At 51.0% G+C, this 25,140-nt stretch overlaps 3 protein-coding genes across 6 annotated transcripts in view; 2 read left to right on the top strand and 1 right to left on the bottom strand.

Moving 5' to 3' along the window:
- The window catches only part of LOC113486235 (P2X purinoceptor 7-like), a 25,536-nt gene extending 19,076 nt beyond the window's left edge, over nt 1-6,460 (top strand). Inside the window, exons 18-29 of the mRNA XM_026859968.1 lie at nt 55-110; nt 353-500; nt 1,502-1,573; nt 1,664-1,736; nt 2,195-2,291; nt 2,471-2,551; nt 2,655-2,796; nt 3,098-3,234; nt 4,629-4,722; nt 4,809-4,874; nt 4,962-5,057; nt 5,750-6,460. Of these exons, the coding sequence (XP_026715769.1) occupies nt 55-110; nt 353-500; nt 1,502-1,573; nt 1,664-1,736; nt 2,195-2,291; nt 2,471-2,551; nt 2,655-2,796; nt 3,098-3,234; nt 4,629-4,722; nt 4,809-4,874; nt 4,962-5,057; nt 5,750-5,782 (1,095 nt within the window). The 3' untranslated portion in view covers nt 5,783-6,460. The remainder of the gene's footprint in view (nt 1-54; nt 111-352; nt 501-1,501; nt 1,574-1,663; nt 1,737-2,194; nt 2,292-2,470; nt 2,552-2,654; nt 2,797-3,097; nt 3,235-4,628; nt 4,723-4,808; nt 4,875-4,961; nt 5,058-5,749) is intronic.
- Nucleotides 6,461-8,421: 1,961 nt separating this feature from the next.
- On the bottom strand, nt 8,422-25,098 carry CAMKK2 (calcium/calmodulin dependent protein kinase kinase 2). 4 transcript variants are annotated; one of them, XM_026859735.1, is made up of 17 exons: nt 23,813-25,071; nt 21,145-21,274; nt 20,230-20,716; nt 19,428-19,475; nt 18,959-19,012; nt 18,750-18,801; nt 18,524-18,657; nt 17,846-17,882; nt 17,036-17,057; nt 16,667-16,755; nt 16,240-16,439; nt 16,095-16,148; nt 15,535-15,608; nt 14,886-14,973; nt 13,856-13,984; nt 11,068-11,168; nt 8,422-10,688 (listed from the first exon to the last, which is right to left on the bottom strand). In XM_026859735.1, the coding sequence occupies exons 3-17, from the start codon at nt 20,665-20,667 to the stop codon at nt 10,613-10,615; spliced, it is 1,596 nt and encodes a 531-aa protein (XP_026715536.1). In that variant the 5' UTR covers nt 20,668-20,716; nt 21,145-21,274; nt 23,813-25,071; the 3' UTR covers nt 8,422-10,612. The 4 variants fall into 4 exon arrangements, with proteins under 4 accessions (XP_026715536.1, XP_026715538.1, XP_026715537.1 ...); XM_026859737.1 differs by having other exon boundaries at nt 8,422-10,685; nt 23,813-25,067; XM_026859736.1 differs by lacking the exon at nt 23,813-25,071 and adding an exon at nt 23,548-23,723.
- RNF34 (ring finger protein 34) overlaps nt 21,617-25,140 on the top strand; it is a 31,657-nt gene continuing 28,133 nt past the window's right edge. The window contains exon 1 of the mRNA XM_026859745.1: nt 21,617-21,621. The gene's annotated coding sequence lies outside the window, so the exon portion shown is untranslated. The remainder of the gene's footprint in view (nt 21,622-25,140) is intronic.

The raw sequence follows: 25,140 nt of genomic DNA on the forward strand, positions 1-25,140 counted from the left end.
TGGTGGGACAGTTTAACTGGGAGTAACTGGGGGTGCGGGGCTGCTTACAGGCAGCTGCAGACAGGACGAGAGGCGTCCCCGAGGGTGTTCATCATCCCCCTGGCTGGGGCGTAGGTAAAAGCGATAATGACACCCCGCCGGACTGCTCTGAAAAGGCAAAAAAAAAATAGAAAAAAAATCAGGAGATTGCTAGTCCTGTGACCCTTCTGTAGGGAAACACTATAAAACTATCTGGACCATCCCGTTCAGGTGACACATGAGAAAAAGGAGAATTTCCCACTGCCAGTGGTGGTTTATGGTGTTTATCGGGGTTTTTTTGTTGTTGTTTCTTTCGCACAACCTTCTCTCGCAGCTGGGTGTTTTTGTGGGAGAAGGGCTACCAGGAAACAGACTCTGTGGTCAGCTCTGTAACCACAAAGGTGAAAGGAGTAACGCTGACGAACACATCCACCTTGGGACCCAGGATCTGGGATGTAGCGGACTATGTCATCCCTCCTCAGGTATCAATCCCTTTCACACGCAGAGGGAGGGTTTTCTCACAAACACCTGATGCTCTGCCAAAGTCCGCTGAGCCCTGGAGCAGCTCCGGCTCCAGCGAGGCCTCGACATGGGAGAGTGAAGCCGCTTTTTGCTCCGTTGCAGGTCATGCTGGGCACCTGCACCACTAGCCCTGGGGAAGCTTGTTTCAAGAAAAGTGTCTCTCTGTGTGCGCTTCTATAGGAGGGAGAATTTTGCAGGCTTCAGGAAAATGTTGCAACAATAATCATGTGTCCTCTTACTGCTTTCTAAAGCAAACAACTCAAAAGTTAACTTGTTGACAGAAACCCTGGGAGTAGACTGCAAGTCACTTGATCCGGAACTGTAGTTACTGATTGACTGTGGGAATCTGGGCTGTGTGGGCAATATGTGGCAGCCTCTGGGGTTGGCAGGCACAGCCAAGCTGCTAGTTGTGGGTCACTCTGTCTGTGTGAGACTGGTGCAGAAAAAACCCAACAGATTTAGCCCAATTTGGGCAGAGTATTTGCATATCAGTGGAGCAGAAGCAAACCACGGATCCCAAATTGTACAGAATGAAAAGAATGGAAGTGGTGCTCCCTGGAGAAACAAACCAGGACTGGTCAAATCTCTAGTGGATATATTGCAGAAAGTGAGTGGGAGTTGTGCTCAGAGTTGCAGCTGGAGCTTTATTTCTGCTTCTCCCTTACGACTCCCCTGAGCAGCTGTGTGATCTCTGTTTTCACAATGTGAATGAGGAAACTTGGGCTAAGTGGGAGGACAGAAAGAGTTGCTAATCCCACAGTCCTTCCTCTGCCTAAAGACAGAAGCATCAGGCGAAACGTGGGAATCTGCTCTGGGAATAGCACTCTCCAGCAGCACTGTCCAAAGTGGGTCCCCTCTGTGGGGCCACCTAGGCTCTGTCAACAGAGACGTTTGGGGCAGTGCCTTGGATATTCTTTGCAGACTGTCACTCTTAAATTTCCTTCTTGTTTTGCATGATCAGGAGGAGAACAGTGTGTTTGTCATGACCAATGTGATACTCACACTGAACCAGCGCCAAGACCGCTGCCCAGAGGTAGGATCTGCTTTAATCCTGCCATGTGTGGGTGGGAGTGTGGGGGAGAGAGAGTTCATAGAGTTTAGTGTAATTATTGTGCCTCTCCAGTTTCCAGATGATCAAACAGAGTGCAACGTGAAGAACAACTGTGTTCCAGGATACGTCAGCACGCACAGCAATGGTAAGAAGCCTGCTACAAGGGTCTGTGTTGTGATACATCTGTGCTGTGCCTTCCCTCCTGTAAAGGAAGCAGCATTTCGCTTCGATCTCTTTGTTTTCATTCTCTCACACCTAAGAGAACTAAAAGGAAAGCTCAGATTTTTCTTCTGGAGGAGAGCAGATGGGCTTATTCTGTGTTGAATGGGTGCTGGATAGATGTGTGCTTTGGTGAGTTAGCGAACGGTGTGAGGGATTTCTCAAGACTTTGAGTCCATGAAGCAGTATTTCACATAGATGAGGATTTGACTAGGGGACCTGATGCTTCTTTCTCTGACGTGGCACTACAAATGGCAGTGGAGGATAATGGGGGTCTTGCTACTGGCACTTCACCTCTGAGAAGATTGCTTTCACCTTCTGGAGTGAGGAGATACCGCAGGACAAATACTGCCTCTGTGTAGCTGCATTCACCTGTCTTCCCAGGCATCCAGACTGGGGAGTGTATACCATACAACAACAGCATTAAGACCTGTGAAGTCTTGGCGTGGTGTCCTGTGGAGGATGACTATCATATACCCAAGTGAGTGCTCTGTCCTCCTACCCTGTGGTGGCCCTCCTAAGAGGAGGCTAGCTGTATGCAGCTGATGTTTCTCCCTGTAAGGTACCACTGGGAACAGCTGAAGAAGTGATCACCAAGGACCCTGCAGAGTCTTGTTTGTGAAAATATAAATCAAACTTAATTTTCCTATTGTTTTGTAGGCCAGCATTCCTGCAAGAAGCTGAGAACTTCACCATTCTTGTGAAGAACAACATTTGGTACCCCAAGTTCAACTTCAGCAAGTAAATAGCATGGGGGGCATTGCACTGTCTGGTCTCTTGGCCAGTAAAGGGGAGCTGGAGGAGTGGAAGAAGATGCAACAGATCTCTCTCTGTTCCCCTGTAGGCGAAACATCCTCCCCACTATCAACTCCACCTACCTCAAGAACTGCATCTATGACTCCCAGACAGATCCCTTCTGCCCTATCTTTCGTTTAGGGAAAATAGTTGAAGCTGCAGGGCAAAACTTCCAGGAAATGGCTGTGGAGGTATCTGGCAGACCCTTGTCTTGGGCCTCAGGTGTGCAGAAAAGGAGTGGTAGGCGGTTGTCCCCCTCTGCTTCGTGGCATGAGCCACAGGACGCAGAGTAGCTGCTCTGGCCAGAGGGACTGGAGTCAATTCTACTTAACAAATATTTGGCCTTGGCTTGTTTGGGTGGGGTTATGTGCAAGGTCCTTTTGTATGTATCTGGGGTAAGGAGTGTTTGGGACTGGGACAAGAGCCAGTAAATGGAGGTCACCGTCCGCAGGGACTGGGACTGCTCACCTTCTCCTCTCCTCCACTTGACAGGGTGGAGTCATGGCGCTGCAGATCAACTGGGACTGCAACCTTGACAGAGCTGCTTCCCACTGTGTGCCAAAGTACTCCTTCCGGCGCCTCGACAATAAGGACTCTGCCCACACCGTCTCACCTGGCTACAACTTCAGGTAATGTGGCTATGAAGGGCACCTGGTGACCCTGTCGCTCAGTCTGCTGCTGGCACAGTGTTACAGGCTGCCTGCACTCCTCGAGCAGTTGCGGGTAGTCCTTGGACTTTTGATGGTGCTGTAAAACTTTCAGAGTTTCTCAGGCTGTAAAATAGAGAGCAGGTCTGATCCTCACCGTGTGCAAGCCACAGCAGAGAGGGAAGGTCAGTGAAGCTCCACCGATTGCATCAGAGTGTCTGAGTCATATTTGCATCAGCATTTGGGTGCCCGTTTGGTCTGGCATCCCGTGGCATGGCGATGTGAGAATGGGCTGTTTTGGGGTGTGCTGGTAGGGCACCATTTGAGGGGGCTGGGGCGTGGGGATGGGAGACTGAAGTACTTCCCTCGCTCTGTGTGAGGGAAAAACTTAACCTCTAGAAAGTGGCTCTGTCAGCTGAAGACTATGTCTGCACCAGGAGTATCCTGGCATATACCACTACATACACACTCTGGCCAGTATGGGTGGGTCCAGCACCTCCAGTAAAACAGAACTGGGTCACTGGGTGCAGCCAGACTTAGAGCTAGAACAGTGCAGACTGGCCACCTTGCCAAGATCCTTGCAACAGACCTGCTCCTAAGGAAACACGGCTCAGGGCTGTGCTTGTTTCTAGAATCACAAACTCACTCTTGGTGGAACTTGGATGAATTCACTGAGAAGCTGCTCTCACGCAGACAGCACCAGCGTGTGTTTGGGAGGTGCCAGGCCTGTGGGTACTGGGGTGTCGGGTGAGACCTGCTGGAGGATATGGCAGCCCAGCTGGTGTGGGTTCTGAAGTGCTCTTGCTGGTTCCAGACCGTGGTGCAGGCCCTTACCAATCCTTCCTCTTCTCTTCCACCCTCTTCTCTGCTTCCTCCTGGCTTAGTCAACCATGTGGCGGAGTAAGTCTGACCTCACTTATTTGTTCTCATCCCTTTTCCCTGTCATTTGCCTGCGAGTCACATTGTGCGGGACAAGGAACAGCCTTTGTGTGCCAGGCTGAGCTGTGCTGCCTCCCTCGCTGCCTGCTCCCTGCCCTGCCCTCTCGTGGCTGCCTGCGCTCCTGCAGCCTCCTGCTTACCTCGTGTAGCTGCTCTTCCTTCTGCTCCCCTGCTAAAGCTAACTTTCTCCCCACCCTATGCTTTGCAAGTTTCCTGATTTGGCTGGTGCTAACCCGCTGTCTTAAATTGGCCTGTTCTGGGCTTTTCTCCTAGCTGTGCTTGCCTGCATGGAATCTCCTTCCATCGTTTGGGGTTTATCCCTGGAGGTTTCCGATGTTCAGCCCATCCTCTTGGGATGGGGGACACACCTGGATGTTGCATGATCACATAAACAACTTCAAAATTTCCAGCTAAGCTCTGACCTGTCTTTTTTCCAGGTTTGCAAAATACTACAAGGATACTAATGGCACTGAATCACGGACGCTGGTCAAAGCTTATGGCATACGCTTTGACATCATAGTGTTTGGAAAGGTAGGCTGATTTAATTCCTGGAGTTCTTGTGGTGAGGGCTTTCAGAGATGCTGAAAAGTATATTCACCCTTCTACCTGTCTTCTAGGCAGGGAAATTTGATGTAATTCCCACCATGATTAACATCGGCTCTGGCTTGGCGCTCTTTGGCGTGGTGAGTGACACTGCACTTGGACTCAGTTCTGGATTAGTGCCTTCGTTCTGAGGATTATTGTCTTAAAACTCTTTCAATCTTCACTAGGCAACAGTGTTGTGTGACATAGTTGTTCTGTATTGCATGAAGAAGAGATACTACTATCGGGAGAAGAAATACAAATATGTGGAGGATTATGAACTGGTAAGCATGAGTGAAAGCAAAGTTCCTTCCTCCTCTGACTCTGGAGAGAGTCTGAAAGAGGATGAAGAAAGTCCACATCAAATGGGGATTTTGAACCACAGCTTTGAGGAAACTTGATCTTCGTCAGAGAAGCTAATTTTTACCTCAAAGCTGTTGCAGGGAGAAGCACCAGAAACAAATATTGTCATGTTTCCTGGGCAACCAGTCTTGGAGAAGGAAATGTATGTTCAAGAACTTGTCATGCTCCCACTGCTCCTCTTTTTTGGGTTGCAGTCCTTGGCAGTTGCCTCCTGAAAGCCGCAGGCAACAGCTCTGTCCCCATCAAATCCTTCCTTCTTGGCTTTTGGGGGTTCCTGCTGCTGTGAGAAAACCCATCCAGTGGGTTGGTATTTTCCCTGACAGCTGCAACTGCAGCTCCCTCCAGGGTCCCTGTGCTCTGCTTGGCCAGCAGAAGGGTTTAGCAGGGCAGTGGCGTTGCTTGACTGGTGCTGAGGGCAGAGCTTGGCCCTGCAGCTCTGTGCTTGGTGAGAAGTGGTGCTGCAGAGGGTGGATTACTGAATCAAAAGACCTTGTGGCACTGGAAAAGTAAACCCTGAGTAGTGGAGAGTAGCTTGCCTGTGTAGAGGGGTTTATGTGAGAGGAAGGGGGAGTAAGAAGTTTGCTGGCAGAGCTCTAATCTCTGATCCTTGCAGGGAGTCAACGAGACGTATGGAACAGACTCCTGACCTCCTGCTGCTCCAGCACCAACCGCTGCTGTCAACTGCTGCTGTGAACGTTACTCTGACCCTGCCATGAGATCCACCCCCTTGTTGCTGGAAGGAAGGAAGGGGGGGAACAAACGTGAGAAAAGGGACCTTCTTCATTACATTTCACTACTTTTGCTGGCTGGAGCCAACCCTCCAGGGAGAAGAACTGGGTCTGCTCCTTGTCTGCTGTCTTTTCAGGTTAATTGCACTAAGCACAGAGGGAGAATTGTGCATTTATGCCAGGCCTCTGCGCCAGCTAAGCCTGAGACAGAGACTACTCCCACATTGTCGTTTTGACAGTCCTTTCCCTGAGCTCACCTGTGGCAGAGCACAGGGTTACAGGCACAGATTCCTCCTTACAGTGAACACGGCCGCTGCCAGGGGTTGCCTGACCTTGGGAGGGCAGCTCCTTGCCGTTGGCTTTTTCCTTGCCCTGAAGGATTGTGATGCTTAGCTGAGCCTGTGCCTACTCTTGAATCGTGTCTCCAAGCTCCAGTGGCCACAGGCTGAGACAAAGCAGTGTCTGGTTCCATTGTGTTATGGTAAATGACTTACTGTACAGAATTTTTTTTTTTCCCATTTTGTCTAATTTTGATGGTACTACTTTAAAATTTACTTTCTTTGTAATAAAATATTGCCCTCTTCAGAGTCCTGCAAGCTGGGGTTTGCTTGTTTATTTTTCCCCAGGACCTGTGAAGGTTAGGCTCCATGAACTGTCTTTGTTTTATACAGGAGAGCTGTCGCAGCCCGTGCTGCTGTCTGCTTTGCCTCTTGAATCCCTCAGTGGGAGCGCTGCTGCAACTCCAGCTTCTGCTCCACCTTGATTCTCCTAACACCTCGTCTGTGTTGCATTAAAACCTTATCCGAGGGAAAAAGAGTTGAAAGTTAGAGGCCAGGGTGGGTTGGCTGAGCGTGGCCTTAGCCAAACACTAGCGCAAGCTTCTCAAAACAGGTCTGTAACTCCTTGGTGCCTCCCCTGCTTTTCACCCCCCCACCCCAACCCTCCAGCTGGGCTGCTGCATTTAATGGGTTTAGAGTTTGATTTAAGTGAATTTGTTGGCTTTTACCTTCACAAGGCCTTGAGCGTCTCTAGCGATCACGCTGACACCCAAGGTACAGCTCTTCCCTTTCTCCAAACCTTTTCCAGTGTTACACAGCCCTGGGACCTACTCCCTGCCTCCAGCATCCTGGCTGGGCCTTTGCTGCCTTTTTCCAACAGCTCATTGGGTTTGCTACAGCATTATTGGTTTGTTTTATTCTTTATTTGCCACCTGCTGCTGAGCACTAAGCTGAGTGTCCCAGCTCCAAGGGTGCCTTTCCAAGAGTCAACACACCAGTCTGGGCATGTGAAAGGCTTTTTGGATTACGCAGGGGCTGGAGCCACTGTGGGCTCCTCCCAGCCCAAGATCCCCAGCAATGGTAGAGCACCAGACTTCACTAACACAGGAATGTGCTCTCAGACTCCTCTTCCAACAAGGAAACTCGCAGAGCTTGATAAAAGACCAGTCAAACAGGACAATAGTTCCACTTGATCAACTAACTCCGGGTTTGGTTGCATGTCATTTATTTCAACTTGTACAGAGAAGCTTGAACAGCTGTGTGGAAAAAACACGTAGTTGTTTGTTGTTTGGTTTTGTTTGTTTTTTTTTTTCTTTCTCCTTAGGTAATATAATTTAAAAGTGGTAAATACACAGTATTTAAACTTGATACACCCGATAAAGTTAAATGCATAATAAAGGGATGAAACACAAGCCTTGGTCATTAAACAAACAGTATAAAAATCAGCAATAGTTCAGGACCTTAGAAAAGAAACAGATCAATCGCCTGATAGGTAAGAGGGGACCACCATGAAAAACTACTCCGACAAAAGGCCTGGTTTCCCCTTAGCACTTTCCTGTGTGCTTTCAGAGCCACGAAGGCTTAGTACCCAGCATTAAGCCTACAGTCAGCACTGGGCTTTGCTTGAAAGGAAGAGAGTTTGGGGAAATCAAGCTACAGCCCAGTTCCAAGGCACAAGCAAAATGTTCACTCTAAGGGCAAAAGCTAGCTTTACTACTAAGGAACAGCAGCTAGGGAACTGAGCAGGTTTATATACACAGTACAGCTTCTCTAACAGGTCATGCACTTAGCTAGATCGTCCTCACCGAGCCACGCGTTCTGCTAATACAACAAGAAAAATCTACACCGGGATTCGTTCAGAAACGTGCATTTGGCTGCAGCCCCATGGCGCCGGCACTGAGACACAATCATTTTGGAGAGCGCCTTAGGGAAGGGCTGAGCTTTAGGCTCCCTACCACCCGTGCTAGCTGTAAGACACTGATCTGTGCCACAGCTGAGGCCCAGTGACTCCGTGGCTGGGCCTCGAGGAACTGGTACAGCTTATTCTGGTTAGAAGCTGCGTTGCACCCCGCAAGCCCGTTGGGTAAATGTAAACTGTCTCACTAGGCACCTGACAAAGCACAAACCGGCGATACGCAGCACACAGCATCGCTACAACTCACCTTTAACAAAAAAAAAAAAAAAAAAAAAAAAAAAAAAGAACAACCCACACTACACACGTTACTACGCACCAGCTAAATAATCAGATCCCCTATTTTTTTTGTAATTTTTTTTTTTTTTTTGGCAGAACAAGTCCATTTACAGGGTTAGAGAACCGAGCTGCCCGCTCGCAGGCATTTCCGCAATGAAAAGTCCCGTTTGGGAAAGGGGGAGCAGGCAGCTGGAGTAGTGCTGGCACCCAAGTTACCTGTTTGGTTTTCCCATAGCTGAAGCTGCAGGGCTTTGGCATAGCCTCGGACTAAAATGGGAGGAAAACAGTGCGTGTCTTATGGCTCCGAACTCCGTAGTACTGCTCCTAAACCACAAACCATCGCCACTGGCTTTGGGGAGAGGCCGGCAGCGCAATGTCTCGCTAAGAAATTGTGATTTTGGGGAGGGAGCATTGCTTCAAGTGATCAAAAGATGGAAGGGACAGTTTGTGTAGGCACCTGCGCACTTGCTAATGCTGTCCTGGCTTTAACAAAGACCTGTCCTAACCAGGAATCACCGGGCCAGGTCTGACTGCAGCGGGGCCAAAGACCTTGGCGCGCTGCTGCTTGCAGTACACAAGCTCAAGGAAGACAAGGGGACAGTCACTTCCTAAAGGCAGGGTTAGCAGGCAGAGAGCTTACCATTAATCAAAATATTTGTGTCTCTCCTAGTGCCTTCTTCCTCAGGGCAAAGAATTAGGCCTTAGCAGTCCCTTATGCTTGGGACATTCGAATCCTCCCCCTCTTTCAGGTATTTTAAACGCTTCATTTAAGGTCAGACAACCACATCAGACTGAGCAGTCAGACCTGTCCCAGCCTGGTCCCACCCTCCATCCACAAAACACCTGTACTTACCGTGAGCCCTTTCCTCAAGCAAACCCTGACTCTTCTCCACCTCACCCACACTCTGCCGTTCTCCAGCTTTGTCCGAGCACAGAGAACTTGGGAAAGCGAGTCTGGATGAGAGAATCTCTCCTGTCACACCACAGATTTTTTTTTTTTTTTACAAGCACCACAAAATAATCAGAGTAATCTGACTGAAGGTGAAAGAGCTCTTCATAAGAAACAATCCATGAATTAGGCATACACTTAATTTACTAACAAGTCTCTGATCCACAGGCATTCACAATTTACTGGTAACAAACTTGCAAAAAATACATAGCATTGGCCCCAGAATCCAGATTAAGAGTTTGGAAAACAAAAGTTTCTTTGAAAATTACTAGCTAATCTAAGTATTTCATTAAGATCTTAAATTCTAAGCAAGCCCTAAGTCTATACTTAAAAAATAGCATAAGTTGTATTATTTTTAAGTGTACTAAACCATGTAATGTACATGGAAGTGAAGGATTTTACCCTGAATTTTATATTTAATAATATATCTACCTAGATCAAGTAAAAGATTTAGAAACAAACTGGTTTTAGTGCTTCATCTGCTGTTCAAAACAAACATTCAGCTAAATACCACCTTTCACTCGTACGTCTGCAGCAAAAATAGTTCAGACTGAACTTAAGCCCTTAAATACCTTTTCCTTTCATACACTGAATACTCAACTTACCAAGTCCTAGTCACACCAAGACCTTAGGAAAGGCATTAATTACCTGAGGAGGTAATTAACCTCACTTTCTGAACATCCCAAAGATGCTGTTTAATACAACCCGGCTCACAAAGGTAGGCGTTCTTTAAAAAGCTGAAAATGTGGGTTTTTGCTTTGTTCCCATGCAGTTAAAAAGATGTCAATTAAAAACAAACCAGAACAACAAGAAATAGATGCAACAACATTTCCGGTAGGTCGCGAACTCTCCCAAGCGCACAGGTGTAGTTGTCGTATGCCACTTGGCAAAAGCTTCACCCTTCCGCGTGCGCCCACTGACTACGTGACGGGCATACAACACCCCTGGGACGCTGGCGTTAGTCCCCGGAAATTATTTGGCATTAAAACCAGGTAAAAGCAGTTCCAAATTTCCAAATGCTTTTTCTTTTTTTTTTTTTTTTTTTTGCAAAGCACTGTTGCTCCTCAACACCGTAGCTCACCTCTTTGCTGTTAGCCAGCGTCTTTCCCACAAGAAGTCGTCGGTCCAAGCGAGATGTTCAATGTTTATGACAAGTAGTCAGATGTCTTATAACATGCTGCTATGTAAGCTCTACATCCAGCATTATACTGAAATAGCGCCATGTCATGCTGTGGTTGGTGATGGCTCTGTTAATGTCGCTCATCCCCAGCTGCAATACTTTATAATGTGCTTCGGACCAAGTTGCTCAACAGAACCATAAAGTCAATATTCACGGAAGAAGCTCCTCCTCTCCCACATTGGGCAAGTCGTTGCATTTCAGATTATCTTCACTGCCTTGTTTTCTGCTTTAAAAGAAAATAAACCAGTTGCTGAGCGACTCAGAAAAAGGCAAAGCAGACAGTGAGATACCAGCATCTGCCCCTTCCCTGCCATGGGACCTTTGGGACCCTGAGCATGTGTTGTCTCCCCCCAGCTCCCCTATAACAGGCTGGAAGTGCCACAAAAAGACACTTTTCAGCCCACTGGAGGGGTAGGATATGCCACGTCACAAAAATCATCCCACAAAGCAGTTCCAGGTCAGACAGGGTGTGTGAACATCCCAATCATGGCCCCACACGAAAGACTCAAAGCCCAATTCTTTGAATTCTCCCCCCGTGCTTGGCAGCAATTTCCAGAGCATCAAGACAAGCTGCAAATGTCTTTTCAGGCCGAGGTGACACTTACGGCAGCAGGTTCCCAGGGGCAGACAGTGACCGCTCCTCCCTCCTGCTCCCCTCGAACGGGTTCCCGAAGGATCGCTTCCGGATCATCGTTTTAACCAAGATCTGCAAGATCAGATTGGAGTTTGTCAGGGACGCTTTCCTTTCCTTCAGGAGCAACAGGAACATTCAATCCTCATGACCAAGTAATTAAGAAAACAAGTGGAAACAAGTCAAAGTTCTCTTTTTTTTTAAAAAAAAAAAAAAAAAAGCAGAAGGAAGCGTGTCTACAAGTCTCCAGCTGCTTAATACAGGGGGGCTGTATCCTTGTCTGAAACCCACGGTGCAACCACCGAGCATGCAGATGGGAGCCACACTAGGTGTGAGAGGCTGGAAAAGAGACCAAAGCCAAGTCTGGGAAGATTTTCTCCCCCCAGAAGTGGGTTTTACTGATTACTGCATCCAGTACCTGCAAATCCCCAGTGTTCCCTACAATTACCTGGCAGAGGAATTCATTGGAAAGGGAGAGGGGAAGGAAGGAACTGGCACCAATTTTGCTTTAATGTTTACCAAAACCAAGATGAAAAATTGGCTGTTTGTCTAGTTTGGGCTGCAAAACACAAAGTTACTCAGCGTCAGCTGCAATCAGAGACTACTGGGTACAGAGCAAGTGTTGGGGTTCCTCCCAGGCATCCCCCAATTTGTTTTGCTGGTGGGAGCAGAGACTGACATGAGCAGCACTGGCCCCTGCTTCGGCATGAGCATCCTGCTCTGGGAAGCCCTGGCTTCAGTTGATATTGTTTCTCGTCCCTCTGTGCCTTATTTATCTGCTCACCACGGTGCTCCAAGAGTCCTTACACACCTGAAACGTGCGTGCCAGCAGGGTCCCGCGGGGGGAGGCATTTTATACAAGAGTCGAAGCCATGTGGATCCTTGGATGCACAAAGGTCAGGCACCAGAGGGTAATTTTGAAGAACAAATGCAAATGGAAAAATACAAGATCTGCCTGGAAGCAGTGTGTTATTTAAGAGGCAAGAGCGGCAGTAAAAGCTCATTTGCCCTGAGCAGTGCTAAGCACACCCGGATCCCAGCACAGAGCAGGATCTACCTGCCTGGAGAGCAGCTCTGCGGAGAGGGACCCGGGGGTCCTGACAACAAGCTCAAAAGGAGTGACCAGCGTGCTGCAGTGGCAAAGAAAGCCGACAGGATTACACCAACAGGGGCATCACTAGCGGAGATAAAGAAGTCATTAGCCCACTCTACTCAGCGCTTGCCAGGCCACACCTGGAATACACTGTTCAGTTTTGGTCCCCGCTATACAAAAAAGCTGTGGACAGACTGGAGAGGGCCCAGAGAAGGGTAACAAAGATGATCAAGGGACTGAGAAGCCATGTGAGGAAAAGCTGAGAGAACTGGGTTTGTCTTGAGAAGAAAAGGCTTCGGGGAGACCTTATCACCATGTTCCACTATTTAAAGGGTGGTTATAAAGAAAACGGAGAGTCCCTTTTTACAAGGAGCCACGTGGAAAAGACAAGGGGTAATGGGTACAAGTTACTCCTGGGGAGATTTTGGTTGGACACAAGAGGAAATTTTTTCACAGTGAGAACAACCAGCCACTGGAATAATCTCCCCAGGAGAGTGGTGGACTCCCCAACATCAGACACTTTTAAGATTCAGCTGGACAGGGTGCTGGGCCATCTTGTCTAGACCGTGCTTTTACCAAGAAAGGTTGGACCAGATGATCTGTGACCAGATGTCACAGGCAAAAGATGATCCTTTTGCCTGTGACTTCTGTAGGCACCAAAGTTCCTTCCAACCTGGGATTCCGTAATGATTTTCAACAGAGCCAGCAGCACTCTCTGCTGCATCGCAAGAAATCACCTCTGAACAGGACAAGGAGGGGAAAAACCCCTCATCAATGGTGATCTCTTTAGAGCAAGATCTGCTTTTTCAGCACAAGCAGTGCACATTTGCATATTAATGTTATTCACGGTTGAAGAGGCTTCTGCAGGGTACCGAAGCGCGCGAGAGAGCTCCAGAAATAAGTCAGATGTGGGCAAAGCCACAAGTTGGAAAAGGGGCTTCAAAAGGAGACCTGTACTTCAAAAAAAATCACAGCCTGGGTGTCTACAGGCAGATAACACCGTGCCAGGGAACAGCGAATAGTTGTTCACTGTTTCTCCCAGCATAAGGGCTATCAGGCACTCGAAGAAATCATTAGGTTCAAAACTCAAACCAAATTTCTCTTTCCACACAGGGAAGGGTTACACTGTGGTTCTCACCACCAGTGGGTTGCAGAGAATAAAAATATGAGCTTGGAAAGAGATGAGATGAATTCACCAAGAATAGCTGCAGGTGGGAGCTGGCACAGACCATGGCCCAGATAAAAATCTCCATCCCGGGAAGCTCCCGCGGCCACTCTGGCCAGGTGGGCAGAGCAGGGCAGGAGCTCCTCATGCCTGGCCAGAACACCCATTTCCAGCTGTGGGCAGGTCCTGGACCAGATGCTGGTTTGCCCTGAGCAAATACAGTGATATTTAGGCAGCCAGCTCAAGCGTGGAGACTGGCAATCGCTGACGAGTCCCTTTGGGACCGCTCTGAAATACTCCCCCGCACTGTGGGGTACAGCCACCTCCAGCGAGATGCTGAGCCCCCATCTTGCAGTGCTTGTTTCTGAGAAAGGGAAGGGGTTTGTTCTAAACCTGCCCAACACTTTTGCCCTTCAGCAGCAACCTCAAGCTCCTCGGGACCGCCCCAGCAGGCAGCGTGGAGCCCGATGTGTGTCCACAGATTATCACCTCCCTGGTACTCACCACAGTGGCCAGGCTGGGGATGTGCTTGACCGAATTCTCCACCTCCTCCTCTGTCACCTCGACGAGGGTGCAGTTCTCATCCTCCGTGGGCAGCAGCTCTGCTCCGTTCTTGGTGACCCAAGGGTGCAACTTCAATGAATAACACAGCCTGTCAGGAACGATTTCCCCTTTTTCGTAACTCAAACAACATAAGCCTGGCAAACGCATCTCCTCTCCCAAGCTACGGCCCCTACGTGCTCCTGAAATACCAGGGAGCAGGGCAGAGATGTGCCATCTCACTGGTGATCTTGTCTCTCCTCAGCACCACCGGGAACGGCTCAGCCCGGAGCAGAAGTGAACCACAGTGCGGGTCGTCTGGAGCCAGCGCTGGCCCCATCTACACAACCAAGCAATAACCTTGGTGACCTACAGCACTGGGCCTCTCAGCGGGTTTTAGGGAAAAAGACCTATTTTCCCTCTCATCTTACAGAAGAGACAATGCCAAGAGGCCGGACTGATTTGTTCCACACTGTATGTATGAGCACTGGTGATGGGGAGACCCACCGAGCCCTAGTCTTGGACCTGGATTAATCCACGACAGAAGGCAGAAACCTCTCTTTCTCCTTGCCCACACACCTGGCGTCTTGGGTGGCTGCAGGAGGAGCACAAAACGGTTCAGCAATTCCCCCGCAATCCTTTCCCCCTACCTTAGTCTCCATTTTCTCAGCTTCTCGCCCCTTCCAGGCTCCTGCAGGGGCAGAGGACCAGAAATCTCCTGCGAAAGGCTGTTGCACAGTACTTTCCTGGTAGCAGAGGAAATACTGTACTCAGGGGATTTCCTTTTGCCTGTGACTTCTGTAGGCACCAAAGGTCCCAAAGCTGAGCAAGTCCCGGAGCAGGGGAAGGAGCTGAGACTTACCTGCCCAGGGGCCCTGGGCACAGGGGGAGGACCTAGCCTGGCACGATCAAACTGACTCCCAAACATAAGCCAAGCAAGGAGAACCCAAGAGAAGTGAAGCCACAGCCAACACCAGGGTGGTTGGGTCAGTACCTTGATCTCTGGAACCGAAATCCTAGATTCAGGATTTTTATCCAACATCCGTGTAATCAAATCCTTCAAGAAGTCTGTAACTTCTGGCCTGGGGAAAGGAGAGGGGAGAGATGAGATGGGGAAGGGGACGATGGGTGCTGCCTCCCTTCTTCATCCCAGTGCCAGCTGCTGGGGGCCTTCCAGGCAAACTGGAGCTGGGCCCCAGCCCTGGCAGGGATGTAGCTCTGGGTACTCACGCACGCAGGTGCCATGAAGCTCTAGCTCTTCCTCCCCAACACCCCCAGGAAAGCAAAATACCCCCTTTTTGGGCAATCTGAAGCACGATCCTGTGTGTAGAGGGCTGGGAGAGCCCGACACCAACTCCACACAGGCTAAAACCCAACAAGCAGCAACTGCAGAGGTTAATTTGTTCCTCCACATGCCTCTGCAGCCTCAATCACTCCTTCAGCAACTGCAAACCAAGAGATGTTGCCTTCATGTTTAATGCAAAGGAAATTTTCCAGGGCTAAGGGCCAAGAGAAAGGCTCAGAGCCTGAGTTCTGTAAAGCTTCTGCAGAGCAGGGCCAGCCCCACCCCGGCAGCACCTGAGAAACGACTTAAATGAGCTTTAGAATAAGGGCTGAGGGTTTGGGGTTTTTTGAGTACTTACTGGTCTGGGAACTCCAGTGTCTGGGTCTTGATTTTATTGTGTAAACTCAGGATCCTTTCATCCATGAAAGGACACTAGCGTGAAGGAAAAAAACAATGTTAAGAACCTCTATTAAGAAGCAGCAGTGGGGTGGCCAGTCGAGCACTGGGATCTTGTAGGGTTTGAAGAAGAGCAAGGAGCCAGCTATAGGAAAATACCAGAATATTTCCTATTATGTCAATGCCTTCTTTTCATTTTGACACAACGAAAATAACATTTGACTAAAAATGACCAAACTACTACAACAGCTTCTTTGCTAAAAAATCTGACAAGGCAAAAAAAAAAAAAAAAAAAAAAAAAAAAAAAAAAGAGAGAAGCACAGTCCTTTTGGATGTTTCCTTGCTGGGTACAGGCAGAGGTTTCCCATTTCCACCCGCACATCCCCATCTCCCCTCAGCAATACCCAGCTGCTCAAACAGGGGTGCAGGATGCAAATCCCATCGCATACCTGGCACGTGGGAGACACACACCAAACCCCCCACCCCTGGCCACCAACAGCACTGAAAAATCCATTTCATTACCTGCCCAAACACAAAGCAGTAGAGTGTGATCCCCATGGCCCAGACATCCAGAGCCTGTGGAGAGGAGAAAGCACAGTTAGATCTGTGACAGACAGCGTGTTCAAGGAAGATTAGTCCAAAAATGCTCAAAATCACTATTAAATACCTTGCCAGAGAAGATTTTCCTGGTTTCCGAGAGCGTCTCTGGGGCCATAAAGGCAGGGGTGCCCACTGTGTTGGTTAAAAGGGCATCAGCTCCCTTGAACTCGTTGCTCACTCCGAAGTCAGCAATCTTGACGTGCCCGTCTTCCCCCACGAGGAGGTTGGAAGGTTTAATATCCCGGTGGATTATCTTTTGATAGTGCACTGCAGCCAAAGGAAAAACAGCAATTTAGCAGCAAAAGGAGCCCCGAAGCCCCTGCATGGCTGTAAAGCCCTTCCACTAACACCACGACCAACCCCAGCTTCAAAAAATCCCTGTGCAGTAGCGTAAGGCACCAGAAACGGCACCGTACACCAGCAGAAAGTCCAGCCCCAGGTGTGTAGAAAACAATTAAATTAAGAAATCCCATCCTTTTTGCTCAGACACTCACAGTATTCAATGCCCTTGATCAGATCCTGGAAGTAGAACCGAGCCTGGTCCTCACTGAGAGGTTTCAGGGTTGGGATTTCCATCACGGGGCTGCAAAGGCAACAGAGAACGGAGCTCGTTCCCCAACAGATGTGACAAAACATGTCCCGGAGGCTTTGCCACCGTCCGGTGACAGCACACAGTGCTGAACACAGGCACATGTGGGGTGTACACACCGTAACTAGGTTGGGGAGATGCTACCCAAACCCGTAAGAGACCCACCACAAACCCCCCATCGCCTCCCCGTCCCACACCTGCCTCAGGCGGTCGAGCTGTGCCACCCGCAAACCCATCCCAAGGTCATGTTTTCCGTCTGGAATTCAATACTCACCCTTGCTTCACCAGTTCAAACACTGAAACGCAAAAGAAAAAGTGGTTACTGATCACTTACAGGTTAGGGCTCCTGCAAGCACAAAAGCAATTATTTTGGTGACAGAAATTACAAAACCAATATGTTTTTTTTTTTTAAAAAAAGAGACGCTACCTTATGCAAGGCACAGCCATTTTGCATGATTCCCTCTCCAGTTAAGGGGATGCTGCCAACTAACTTCTCTGTGCCGCAGCTTCAGCATTATGAAACACCCTCCGCACAGCACCCTGAAACCCTCAGTTTGCTGCAAGCCCACGCCTCCAGCAAACCTCTGCGCTTGGCCATGAAGGCATCGCAGGCTTCTCCACTAGTACAGGCTGAACATAAATGATGGAGAAGAAATGCCTCCTCCAAGCATGTGTATTTACATCAAGCAAACCACTGCAGTCTGCAAGACAGGTTGGGAAGTGGCTCGTTTGTACCGTGGATAATTAACATGTGCCTTGTCCTCCGAGCCAAATAAACCTACTTTCTAGCAGCCTGGTTTCAAAGCTGAGAACGTAAATGCTGGTGCCTCTCATGGCAAAGCATGCCCTGATGTTGAATTAAAGCCTATAAAGTGATATAAAGCACTCCTGTCTCCTTTCTGAACCCAGACCGGTTCCTGTTTGCTCCAACTATTAGGGAGAATTTGCTCCACCAGCACATCCAGGCCATAGCTGCTCCAGAGGAGAGACCCAACCCCACACGCAGCAGCCCCAAAACACGGGGGGAACCCTTCGCCCCATCCTACTAACACCCCGTGAGCACCGCAGGGCAGCGGGCAGTTACCCATGTACAGGTGGTCCTCACTGGGGTCATCCAGGACCTGCCGAAAGAAGCAGAAAGGCAATTAAATGGCACCTTGCAAATTAAACGTTGTGATTTTTTATTTAGCAGCCGTCTCAATTCCGCACCATCGGCACCATCAGCATGGTCTGCCGACCTCTGACAAGGAGTGGGGGGGAGAGGACAGATATTGCTGTACTTCAAGGAAGTAAATATTTTAAAACACAAATGAAGCATCATCTGACTCATGAGCCAAACAAACTCCAGTCTGCACATCCTTAATTCTTGATTTTTAGACTGTTTCATGCCGGCAGTGGGCTGAGGGCAGGGCAGCTGCACTGCAGAACCCGCAGCAATACCAGTTCCTCCCCCAAAACCCATCTGACCACTTGTTTCCTCCAAGGAAACAACATTTTTCTGCATTTCCCTTTCTGAGCAGGGGAAAAAAAAAAAAAAAAACCAAAAAACAAAACCAACCCTTTTGAGAGCAGGGGAATAAAAGACCTTTTAAACCAGTGAAAACACAAGTCTCCCATAGGCAGGACCTGCCACAGCCATCCCAGTCCCTCCGGGGTCTCTCTCCCCCACCCAAGCCGACGTGTAGCCCATCCCCGCAGCATCCAGGCTCCTTCCCGCTCGGGGTGGGTTTTGGGAAGGGACTGGGGGCTGCTCGGTGCTCACCTCCACCAGCTTCACCACGTTGGGGTGGTCCAGCTTTTTCAGGATGGCGATCTCCTGGTAGACCTGTTCGATGGGCCCTTTGGGCTGCAGGCAGCCCTCGGAGGCAGCTTTGGCCCCGCGGGGCGGCGGGCGGCCTGTGGGAAAGGCAAACACGGGGTGTCCGGTTGGGAACAAGCCCCCGGGGTGCCCACATCATCTCCCACCCTAAAGATTTTGAGCCACTTACGGGGGAAGCCTGCCTGTCTCATCAGTTTCTTTTTGGAGAGAACCTTCATTGCCTGCAAGAGGGGAAAAAACATGGGATTTGGGACAAATTAAGGATAAAACGGGGCTGGGAGGATGAGGCCAGCGCAGAGCTGGGCAGGGAATCAGCAGAGGGAATCCATCCCCATCCCACCTGCTCCGCTGTGGGCTCCGGGGCTATGTGCTACTCACATAGTAGGTGTTATCGTCCTCGTTGTAGGCCAGCTTCACCACCCCGTAGGAGCCCTAGAAAGGGGCACAGCCATGGGGGATCAGTTAGGGACAGTCCAAAAAAAAAAACCCACAGCACCAAATTGGGCTCCAGGCACCTCCGCAAACCCGTCCCCACTGGGATCACAGGGCTGGTGGGTGGGTGATGCTGGGAGTAGTGGGGTGTACGGTCTGGCATCGCACCGCCAGCAAAGGAAAGCTTCAAACGCCCCAACTCATGGCAGGGAGGGGGAATGGGGAAAAATAATAATAACTAAATAAATATCTACAATTCAATCGGCACGACCTAGAAGAGATTGGTGTGGCAGCCAGGAGTCAGCCAAGTTGCCGTGGTGAACAGCTGATCTTGCCACCTCACCAGCTGGAAAGCAAAACCGAGCCCAACACCCTCCACCCGCCCCATCCCACCCCAAACCCGGCCAGTATTCACCTTCCCAATCTCATCCTTCAGCTTGTACTGGTTGAGCTGCACACAGTCCTGCAGGGAGAGAGGGGGAGGTCCGACACGAGCCACGAAACCGCTCACATTTGCTCTCCTCCTTTTATATCTCCAGCAAAACTTTCTCTGCAAACTCACACCCCTTTCTGCTCTGCCCAGGCACCCGCTCGGGGCTGAGCAGCTTTGATTCATGAGCCATAAATGCCAGCCGCTCGGCCACGCGTAGGTGTGTTTATAGAGGGCTAATTACAAACGTTAACGGCCGGGCAGGCAACGTTATCTGCTCACGTGGAACGAGAGTGCACGACGGGCTGGCCGTGCTGGGGATCAAGGGCTGGGAGAGCCCTGGGGTTTAACACCGGCAACCCAGCACTGAGTATTTTAATTTTGTAAGGGCAAGGAAGCTGCTTGCTGCCTGTCTTCTGTCAGCACTGCCAAGCTGGGGGCAGGTAGGGCCATTTTGTCTTTAGATCTCAGTAGGTCTTTCACTTTTTTTTTGTTTTGTTTTTAAGGAGAAAAAGAAAATTGCAGTATGCTGCCAGCTCCCCCAAAATGCAGCCATGAGAACTGGCGGCGTCTGCACAAGGTGTGAAACGCAGCAAGCTGCTGGGTCCCACCTCCCCGAGGGCTGTCCCCGAGGTCCAGGAGGGACCAGAGCATCCTGCCCACGCACCTGTGGCCATGCTGCCCGGTTTTATCCCAAAAAAACCCAAGTGAGAAGCAACGCCACGGGGAGGGAAACCGGGAGAATGGGGGCAGGAGAACCACGGGAGAAGCAACGATTCCCCCTCACCTGGAGTCCCGTGATGGACACGCGGTTTGACTCCACTGTCGGCCGCCGCGGCAGCCGCGGGGAGGAGTGCGGGGACGTCACCGGGGAGTAAGGGAGGGACGGGTAGATGAAGCGTTCGTTGGCGCCGTCGCTGTTCCCGGGCGAGCGGGCAGGCTGCGACCGCTCCTGCAGGGAGAGCTTTCGGCCGGAGAGGTGCAGCTTCGCCCTTGGCTCCCGGCCGTCCCCAAACCCCTCGTCGCCGGGCGCGTTCATCTCCTCCTCCTCGCTCGCGCTCCCCGTGGCGTCGTACTCGGTGACCACGATGAGCGAGGCCATGCCGGGGCGGCAGGGGCTCAGCGCCGGGGGGTCCCGCGCTGCCCCGGGTGCTCGGTGGCCGCAGCCTCCATCACGGCAGAGGGGCCGTGGGGCAGGCGAGCTGCCGGGGATGCATGATGGCATGGTGCAACCGATGGCCTCATCCCGGCCACGCTGCAACGGGGAGGGGCACCTGCAAACACAGGGCAGGCTCAGCCAGGCTGCCCTGTTAAGAGGGATTTCCTCCTGCTGGTCATTACTCTACAGATTAATTTATTGATCCCAGAGGGGATGGTAAAGCCAAGGGCAGCGGTGCAGGATGGCACCGGGATGTGCACCCACCCTGCCACGGGGCAGGGCCAGCCTCAGCCCCAAGGCTGCAGCCATCACTCCTTCCCACCCCTTTATCAAAACAACTCCAGGGAATAACAACCCCGTCGTCTCGGCTACGGGAATACCCCAAAAGGAATATTTTACAGGGGCAGGATCCAGCCCTGCACCGTACCAGCATCAATACCACTCAGTTCCCTGCTTTACTGCTCAGTCCCACAGTCAGAGTGGGCGCATTTCTGCCAAACACTCCCCGAATGAAGCAGTTCAGGGGTACAGGGACTTGCTTACCAAGTGTGGGGTGCAGGATCAGCCCCCCCCAGCTCACCGCCTCCTCCCACAGCCCATCATTGCCAGCAATTTCTCTTCCTCGCCCCGGGTTTCCCACAGCCTTCTTGTGCAAAAATCAGGTTCTTGAACCCTGAGATAAATGAGAAAATAAGTTTGTTAGCAACAAAGAATTAAAAGAAAAAGAAACCCAGAAATAATTCAATAATAATGTTAAAAAGGGGAGAAAACAGTGTTAATTCACACACGCTGGGCACCCCGCAGCAGTTGGGGCAGTTCAAGGGTTGTTTGGTTGTAAACCATCGCTCTTCCCTGCCGCAAGGCTGGTGCTGGTTTTAATTTCTAGGTTAACGAGCTGCTGCAGAAGCAAGTGAAAAAAAAAAAAAAAATTAAAAAAAATCCCGAAACAAACAGCCCATAAGCAGGAACAAGGTTTGAGGCGTTTTTCTGCCTGGTTCCCACACCTCAGCGAGGCGGCCGGTTAAAATTAGCTCCGCTCATCTCCATTGAAGTTTCCATGATGTACCCGCAGCACACCCGCTCTGAATCAGCCCTGCAGAAATTACGGGTCAAGTACAGAAATCAAGTCGTCTCCCCCTTCCTCCAGGCTTCACAATAGCCTAATTGCTGTTTTCAACACCAATCTATAAACCGGAGCCTTTTTCTTTTTTTTTTTTTTTCTTTTCCCGAGCGGGATCAGCCCAAAGCTAAAGCCAACCCGGCACCGCTTGCTGCTTCAAGGCGCAGAGAAACGCAGGGGATGGGAGGGCTATAAATAAGCCGATGAACGGCAACAAGGACAAACTATTTCGGAAATGCTGCGTTTCGCGGGGCTGAATCCACTCCCAGCTGGGGCTTTGCTGGTTGAGCCGGGAGCCACCAGCCAAGTCGAACCCGGGCTCCGCGTCTCGGGCATCGTGGCTGCAAAATTCCCGCCCTGGTGCTGCTGACGGTCACGGCAGCATGTTTTAACACGCTCACAAAATGGATTAAAATAAAGAGGCAGCCCCCCCTCACCCCCCGTTCATCCCAAACCCACAGGGATGCATCTCGAGGCCAGTTGCCATTTGCCTGGCTCGCTATGGGCACCCGGCCAGCGGGCACATATAAATAGCCATCCCCACGAGCCGAGGCCGACCCCGAACACCGTGCCCTCTACCCTCACCGGGGACCGGGGCTGCGGCCGCACCAAAAAAGGCAGCTCATCGAGGTGACCCCGGGATGAAGCCACCCCGGGAGCATCGCCAGCCCCAGGGGTGGCACGGCACAGCCGGGCATCCCGTCCTGCCCCCAGAGCATCGCCTGCATCTGAATTTCCAAGGGTTCACACTAAACTTTGCCGGGCTACAGCAAAATTGAGTTATGAAGTCTCCACCACACTTGGGATCTGAGTGTGCCCTGGTCGGCGGGAGTTAATTGGCTTGACCAGGATAAATATATCAAGGCTAATTAATTCAAGCAGGCTTCCCCAGGCTCTGTAAACAGGCTAAAAGTCATCCAAGCACCATCGTAACATCGGCTAGGGTGGAAAATTGGAGGGCGCTTTTTTTCCCCCCTTTGCATGGTTTTGCAAAAATTGCCCTGTGAGATGATAGTTGCCCGAGAAAAGCCCAGAAGTGGGATCCCATTGTTGAACACAGCCACGTGGGACATGGGGTCACCACTAAGGGTAACTCAGCTGGTTCTCCTTAATAAGCACGCAAGGAGGCTGAGGAGGAGGAGAAAGAGGAGGAAGAAGACAACAGCCACAGTCCCAGCCAGAGGGAAAACTCAAATAGCTGGAATGGGGACAATAAACCCAAACAGGGAAATACAGCCTGGGGGCTTTGGCTTCACCAACCTACCCAGGGCCTTGCCCAGGGACAAGCAGCACATCCTGCTGTGAACTCTAGCAGATCCTTATGTAAAAGCGAGCAGCACATGCCCACAAAATCCTCAGGAAATATAACAGCCTGGTGTATAGGAATGATTTATCGGCACGGCTTTTGGCTGCAATCCATATATAACCCATAGCGGCTGCGGCAGGATTATCGAAGTAATCAGTCTCACATCTAATTCAGCAAGGAGAGGGATATTAAAATGAAAAGAGGTCTGTGAAACCCTGGCAGCGGCTCTCCCTCTCGCTCAGCGTCCATGTGGCTTTAGAGGAAATGAACGGGAGTGAAATCGGCCCCTGCGAGGGTGAAGTGATTTTTACAGCCCCCTCCTGCCGCCCCAGCTCCGCTGCCAGCGTGTGGTCCCTGCCTGGTCCCTGTGGGGATGCGGCCACCCCCGGATGGGAACACGCCAACCGATTTTGGGAGGCACAGAGGGTGACACCTTGCAGCCAGCACTGGCTGCGCAGATTTAAACCGGAGTATACGGACGCATCAGCCTGTCCTTCCCTCCCTGGGGCTGTTTCCCTACCCAGGCACAGGGCGGGTGATGGGACGGTGCCCCCGGCTCCTGCCAGCTGCCACGCACTCGCCTTCCCCCTCTACACGCTTCCCTCCGGCAAGGCCAGACACGATGTCAGTGTTGGACCCTCCCAAGGGAATAAGACTTGGTGGCAGCTCCAGCAGCGACACCTCCATCCATCCTTCCTTTGGGGGTCAGCTCATGCACTGCAAAATAAAGCTGTTCATAACAAAATTGAACACAAACCACCTAAACCGAGGTTGATTTCACTCACAGAGGATCCTCCCCCGGCTACCACTGAAGGTCTGCAGTTAAAAGTTAATCAGGGCCAGCACACGGGGCAGTTACGGGCTCTGGCTGGGCAGAGTCCAGTGGCTATTTTGCTTTCCCCGGTCACTGTCAGCAGTGGAAGCAGCAGTGCCAAGAGCGGTGTCATCTGCAGCAACGGGGGCATCGATCACAGTTTCCCTTCCTACAGGCGAGCACAAACCTTGCCAGAAATATATTAGTCACTGTAGTATACAAAGACCATATGCACCCCCGCCTGACTTTTAATGGAAAGAAATCTCTCAGCAGCATCTCTAGAAGTCAGAGGACACTCAAAATAATGAGATACTGGAAACAGGCACCCGGCCCTCATCTACACCAGGTCCCTGTGACTGTCCAGCGAAGGTTTTATCATCCTTGGGGCAAATGGAAGAGCCTCCTGTGCTGCCTGGCCCAGCCAACACGGGGTGAAAAGAATCAGGGAAAGAACGTAAAGCTGGGCTGGTGGCATTGTAACGGCACGAAACCCAATGGCAAGTTTCAAGTCTTCACCAAGATTTTTTTATAATCTTGATGATACCGCCAAATACTGCTTAAACAATATATAGTGAGCATCCCATAACAGAGGATAAGATCTGGAGATGGCGTTGAGCATGGGCCGGGATGAGCTCAGGGTATCACCATCACCTTGTCCAGCGCTGCTGAGCGGCTCCCGGCTCTCCTGGAAACAACAGCTCCAGCCCACAATGCCCACGAGAGTGGAACCAAGAACGGCTTTGCCCTTTGTGAACACCACTGAGAAGACATTAGGGCTGAGTTGAAAGCGAATCCTCCTCCAAATCACCTCCCCAGTCTGATAACATTCCGCCTTCCCCAGAACGGGGCTGGTCAAGCAGACACCCCTCACAGAGCTCTCAGGGACGGGCTCTTGGGTTTTGTTGGCTGTTTTTCCCAAAACAAGAGGGGCCAGGAGAGGGATGGGGCTCCTTCTCCCGGGAGAGGGGCTGCCTCTCCACCTGGGGGCCACGAAGGCAGCTCCAGCGCCCACAGCCACCGCATTCCCCCTCCCCAGCACGGTTCCCCCTGGCCCTGAGGACAACCTGGTCCCATCCCCAGGGATGGTTTCCTGCTCCTGCAGCACGGCAGAGGCAGGCGGGCAGCCCCCGGCTCCATCCCGCCGCCGCTCTCGGTCTTCACCGTCACCTTGGCGGTCCTGATGCTCCGCGCCCCACGCGCGGCCGCAGGGCTGCAGCCACCCCCGAACCAGCTCGGCCACTCGCAGCAACCCGACCCACGGCTTCTCCTAAGGAGACCCGGCCCCTGCACACAGTCACC

The sequence above is a fragment of the Athene cunicularia genome (genome assembly GCF_003259725.1).
Source record: "Athene cunicularia isolate RWA chromosome 15 unlocalized genomic scaffold, athCun1 chr15_part1, whole genome shotgun sequence".
Classification (NCBI taxonomy): domain Eukaryota; kingdom Metazoa; phylum Chordata; class Aves; order Strigiformes; family Strigidae; genus Athene; species Athene cunicularia.